The sequence below is a fragment of the Danio aesculapii genome, chromosome 16, assembly GCF_903798145.1.
Source record: "Danio aesculapii chromosome 16, fDanAes4.1, whole genome shotgun sequence".
Lineage (NCBI taxonomy): Eukaryota > Metazoa > Chordata > Actinopteri > Cypriniformes > Danionidae > Danio > Danio aesculapii.
The window spans coordinates 24,856,730-24,862,729 of record NC_079450.1 but is presented as its reverse complement, the minus strand read 5'-3'; the positions used below and the strand labels follow the sequence as shown (position 1 = coordinate 24,862,729).

At 35.7% G+C, this 6,000-nt stretch overlaps 1 protein-coding gene across 1 annotated transcript in view; it reads right to left on the bottom strand.

Annotated features, from left to right (window-relative positions):
* Nucleotides 1-6,000, bottom strand: part of tg (thyroglobulin) — a 70,558-nt gene that overhangs the window by 58,570 nt on the left and 5,988 nt on the right. Inside the window, exons 6-9 of the mRNA XM_056475831.1 lie at nt 5,353-5,459; nt 3,558-3,701; nt 3,028-3,210; nt 1-696 (exon numbers count right to left, since the gene is read on the bottom strand). The exon at nt 1-696 is cut by the window's left edge and continues 342 nt beyond it. Of these exons, the coding sequence (XP_056331806.1) occupies nt 1-696; nt 3,028-3,210; nt 3,558-3,701; nt 5,353-5,459 (1,130 nt within the window). The remainder of the gene's footprint in view (nt 697-3,027; nt 3,211-3,557; nt 3,702-5,352; nt 5,460-6,000) is intronic.

Here is a 6,000-nt window from a genome sequence, read left to right as displayed (position 1 = left end):
ACACAGGCTTACAAACATCTGATTTCTGGAAAATGTCATGAAACAATGGACCCAGCTCGGTGGTTTCTTCTGCCTTCAACTGTTTGATGGCTACTCGAAGTGTAGAAAGAAAAGCTTCATTCTCAAGAGCCATTGACACCAGCTTAATCATTTCTTGGTTGTTTTTCAGGTTTACCGATCGACCAAATGCATCAGAGATCTCCTGGTCTAGATTAAGATTTTCAGAGTTGTCTGTGAAGGTCTTGGCCAACTGCATTAAGTCTGTCGCAGCTTGGGTCAGACCAACCTGACTGAAAACTTGGCTGAAGCTCAATGTGCCACTGTTTCCAACAGTGCCTGAGAAATTGAAATTTCCAGCGTTCTTCAGGAATTTTCCTCCAAAGAGATTCTCCTGGAGTCTCTTGGGATTCGGAGTGAGAGCTAAAGCCTTCAAGGCAAGAGCGCCAGAGGGAAACATCCCTTGGAGAACATCTGCCAGGATGTTTGTGACTTTTGGACGCTTCAACTCTGGCAATGACTGGAGAAGACCAGAGTTGGCCAACAGCTCCTGGAATTCAGGGTTGCAAGTACCAAGAAAAGAGACGGTGTCTTTGGAAGGGGAGAACACGTTGCTCTCGCTGAAGTCCCCAGCTGGGCCATAAAAGAGCCTGGAGAGGGCTTGTCTTCTTTCAGACAGGCAGTCTTTCACTCCAGTGCCTAAACAAATAAAGATATACAACATTAATCAGTGCACAACCTTCCTCAATGTTTCTCTCAACAAGAATCAGGTAAATCAACATCTTGATTTGTTTGCTTCACTAGTCCCTTTATGGGTGAAATCACTCAGATATGCTTTTAATCACAATGACTAGAATTAATCAAGACACTGCTAACAGAAGGCTTAGGTCGAATAACTGTCGAATGAACAAACAATTAACAAAACATTTTTTACAGTATATATCTTTGTTAATGCTTAATGTTCATTCATTCATTTTCTTTTCGGCTTAGTCCTTTTATTTATCTGGGGTCGCCACAGCAGAATAACGCTCCAACTTATTCAGCATATGTTTTACGCAGTAGATGCCCTTCCAGCCGCACCCCAACACTGGGAAACACATATACATTCTAGCATTTACACACATACACTACGGCCAATTTAGCTTATTCAATTCACCAAAGCACATGTCTTTGAACTGTGAGGGAAACCGGAGCACTCGGAGGAAACCCACGCCAACACAGGGAGAACATGCAAACTCCACACAGAAATGCGAGCCAGTGACCTTCTTGCTGTGAGGCGATCATGCTACTCACTGCACCACCGTGACACCCTTTGCTAATGTTAGTTAATAAAAATAAAGTTGTTCATTGTTGGTTTGTGCTAACTCACAGTGCTTTAACTAATGCTAACAAGCATGAATTTGGATTTTGGTAATATATTAGTAAATGTTGATCTGTGATTAATAAATAAGTTACAAGTATTGGTCGTTCATGTTAGTAAATATGTTAAATAATGAACCTTTACTGTAAAGTGTGACCAATGCTTTCTCAAGCACCTGTAAATTGAGATTTTGTTTTAAGTGTTTATTCAGATTAATGAAAAGAGTTTATTCAGTTTATTGTTTTTTTTTAAAACTATTTTGTGTCTGTAGACTTCAAATACAGGACATTTGATATATTTTAAGGACATTTTCTCCAAACTTTCTTCATTGCAGCATTTATCAAATAAAAATATTTGAAAGACATATTTGATCTGGCTGATCATAGTATTTTAAAAAGGGATTAAAAAGTAAAAACCTTTGACTAATATGTCAAAATAAAACAAACATCTTAAAAGCTAAATTCATCCATTTTTTCAGATTTTTGTAGTATACTTTTATACCTATTACATTCAGAATAGATTTTAAAGTATTATTACTGGTCTATAAATCACTAAATGGCCTCGGACCTCAATACATTATAGATATGCTCACTGAATACAAACCTAACAGATCACTCAGATCTTTAGGATCAAATAAACTAGAAATTCCAAGAGTTCAGTCAAAGCAGGGTGAATCGGCTTTCAGCTACTACGCCCCTCACGACTGGAATCAGCTTCCAGAAATGATCAGATGTGCTCCAACATTAGGCACATTCAAATCAAGACTGAAAACACATCTGTTTAGCTGTGCCTTTCCTGAATGAGCACTGTGCTACGTCCGACAGATCGCGCTATTATGTTTTTCTGTTCTTTTTCATTCTTTTATAACACATTTGATCTGTTTTTATGCCTATTTATTTTTATTTTTTTTTTACCATTCTAATTATTTGTTTTTATTTTTCTTATACTTGTTTCTTTTATTCCTGTTTATGTAAAGCACTTTGAATTGCCACTGTGTATGAAATGTGCTATATAAATAAACTTGCCTTGCCTATGATCAGATATTTAGATGAATTATGCCTTACTTGCATGTTTAAACATATGATTTTAGAAAAAGTTAATCCAAAAAGTTTTGGAATTCTTAATGTTTTATGACTCTATTAACCTGCAGTGTCTTGCTTTAATTGTACAATTACAGCACCACAAACTCTAGACTACAAACTAATTACAGCTCATAGTGTGCTAATACATGTAGTTTTAATGTACCCTGTTATAATGTTAACTATACTTGATAATGTTATTGACTGATAATATCAAGGGATGGCACTGTTGCCTAATCCCAGCTAGGCCAGTTAGAATTTCTGTGTGGAGTTTGCATGGCATGGGTTTTCCTCCTAGTGCTCTTGATTTCCCCCACAGTCCAAACATATGCGCTATACTGTAGGTGAATTAGACGAATTAAATTAGCTGTAGTGTATGAGTGTATGTGTGGGAATGTGAGAGTGTATGTGTGTTTCCCAGTATTGGGTTGCGGCTGGAAGGGCTTCAGCTACGCAAAAAACATATGCTGGAATAGTTGGCGGTTCATTCCGCTGTGGCGACTCCTGATAAATAAGAGACTAAGCCGAAAGAAAATGGCACATAATTCTGGAAAATAATATTTACACAAATGCAATTAAGGTCAAACTCACCACATTTTGGTACTCCATACTGCCGGGTGCCAAAGATCTCTTTGCCATAAGTATCCACACACCAACACTGGCCACCAGACTGACATTGGGTTGGCACATACGCTCCATTGTCGGTACATGAGGGTACAAAGGAATTTCCAGCCTGAGAAGCTGCGGACCGCTCACTCTCACATGGGCTGGGACCTTAAGATATAAAGGTTGGGTAAGTATTCAGATGTAATTTTATAAGAGGTACATTTTACTTCTGCATTGCAATATTAACTATTTTTCTCTTTTTCAATAAAAACATCAATGAAACAAACGTTTGTTTTTCTGAGCAAAAAAATTTATGAAAAAGCAATGTAAGTTCATGACTTCTGATAAAACTATTTAGTAGTGATATATAAACATAAACCTTTGTAATTAATATTTTATATAAAATATTTCATTTAGAAGCAAAGGTATATATCTTCTAGGTTATTTAGAGGTTTTCACTGATTCAAAAAACATCAATATATCAAGATTCTTTTATTTTTTAACAAAATGCATACATCTAAATTTTCCATTCACGGCCAACTGGACAGCAAGGTATCGACGGTGTAGAATCCGATACATGTTTGACTGTGCAAATGTACTTCCTGCAATCTGGTCTGAAAACGCTGTGTCATAAACCTCATCCAGCAGCAGCTCCACACCTGCAAAAAACAAACTCAGAATAATTCATCTTTATTGCAGCACACAAAAAAAGTCACAAGTGTTCAAGACAAACTAATCCTGGAATGAAAACACTGAATCACACAGCAACTTGACATTTTACTGTTATATTAATACATCAGGGTCTGTATTCACAAAACTTATTAAAGTTAAAAGTAGCTCATAACTTGCAGATATAGGACTAAGACTAGTAAAGAGGACTCCAGAATCACTAAGACCAAATGACTAAACATCCTAAAATGGTTGTTGTCTGCAATCTGTCTCAAGAAGTAAACAATTTAAAAACATTTAACAATAACAAGTAGGGATGATCCCATCAAGATTTTTGCAGCCGATACCGTGTACCAATTCCTTGTCATGGTAATCGGCCAATACAAAGTACTGATTCTGATTCTTAAAGCTTTATAAAACTTTGCCATAGCATAAGCACAATTACTCTTTAAGTATGAGATCTCACTTACCTAAGATAATAAATTAATGATGTTGCAAACATGTAATGGTCAGAAGCAACTTTACAAAAAGAAAATAGATAAAACAGATTAAAAATGGTAAGAAAAATGACTAATAATGTAATTTGGAAACATTTCTAAAGTGTTGTAGTGCTGTTGATGCATAACCCACATGCATCTTCCTCAGCTTGTAAAATTGTAAACAACCACTTGTGATCAGTTCATGAGATCGGCCAGATCAACAAGTACCGATTGAGTTAAATGTGCTTATTGTCCAATAACAATATTCACATCCCTAATAACAAGCTTTTAAAAAGGTATCTTCCTAATCACAAGCATACAATCAAAAAAGACGTATTTAGGTGGTGGTGGTGGTGGGGGAGGGGGTGCAAATTAATTGTTTTGTGGTCAGTCCAACTAAATTTGTAAAAACTAATAAGTTAACTTTATTCATACTGCCCCAACACAAACCCAGCATTGTTTACAGTGTATTATGATAAAGCCACTTCACTATGAATATGTAACGTCTGCATGCCTTACTATAAGCCAAGATTAATCTACTCTGTTAACTAAAACTCTTCATATGCACATCTGCTAATTGTTTATAAGCACACATGTATGAAACATATAAGTAACTGAACATATACTTGTTTATATGATGACAATTAGCATACATTTTAAACATTTGAATACAGCTATCAACCAATCACTTAATAAACATGCTGACATCATCCATAGGGATGAGGTTGACCACTCCCTTGCTCTTAGCTTAAAGGGATAGTTCACGCAAAAATTTAAATCTACTCAATAGTTACTATTTTATGTTGAACACAAAAGCAGATATTTTGAAGAAAGCTAAAAACCTGCAACCATTGGGGGAAACCTGTAAACTTAGTGGGAAAAAAACAAATTACTATGGAATATAATGGTTATTTTTCAATATATCTTCTTTTGTGTTCAAGAAGACAGACACTCCAACAGGTTTGTTACAAGTGAAAGCTGAATAAACGGTGAGAGAATTTTCAGTTTCAACCCTTTGACTTCTCTCTATTCCTTAGTGAAAGTTTGTCGCAGCAGATTTGTGAATGGGTTTTAAGAGAAAACCCTTAGTTAAAAATGTTTACTGCAATTTATGTGGGCACAGTTCTGTAACCTGAAGTGAAAGTAAAGAAGTGTGTTTCACCTGTGCTTGGCATCTCTCTTCCACGACTGTCTGCACAGAAACAATAACTAGAGAGCTCTGGGTAAGCCCTTCTGAAACCGCTAAAAGTCTGGAACACTTCTGGTTGTCTGGTCAAGAAAAAAAACATCAGTTAAATGAGTCATTTGCAGCAGATGCATTGTAAAGTGCTTGAGAAGTCTAATGGTTTAAGTAGGAAAACTGGTGAAATAGGAAAAGTGTTACAAATGCTTCCTCTGACGCAATACTGCTGTCTAGTGGTTAAAGATGAAGAGTTTGGCCTGCTTTTCAGACACAGGCGTCTAGCTTCACTTAAATGGATTTCAGAAGGAAATCTCTATATTATGAATAGCATGAAAATATGAGAAAACAAACAAAATACACTCAAAATACATATATAAAGAAATGAATACTTTCATTCAGAGAGCAACCATTAAACTGAGGCAAAAATTACAATTTATTTTTAATGCAACAAAGTATTTTAATTTCATATATATACACTGTAAAAATGTTCCTGTTCTCCTAACACAAATTAACTAAATTGTTTTTATACATTTAAGTGGATTAAACATAAAACAATTAAGTAGTCCAAAAAAAAACATCAGTTGTGTTGATTCAGCTAATTTTAATCAAGTAGTTTGAACAAGCAGC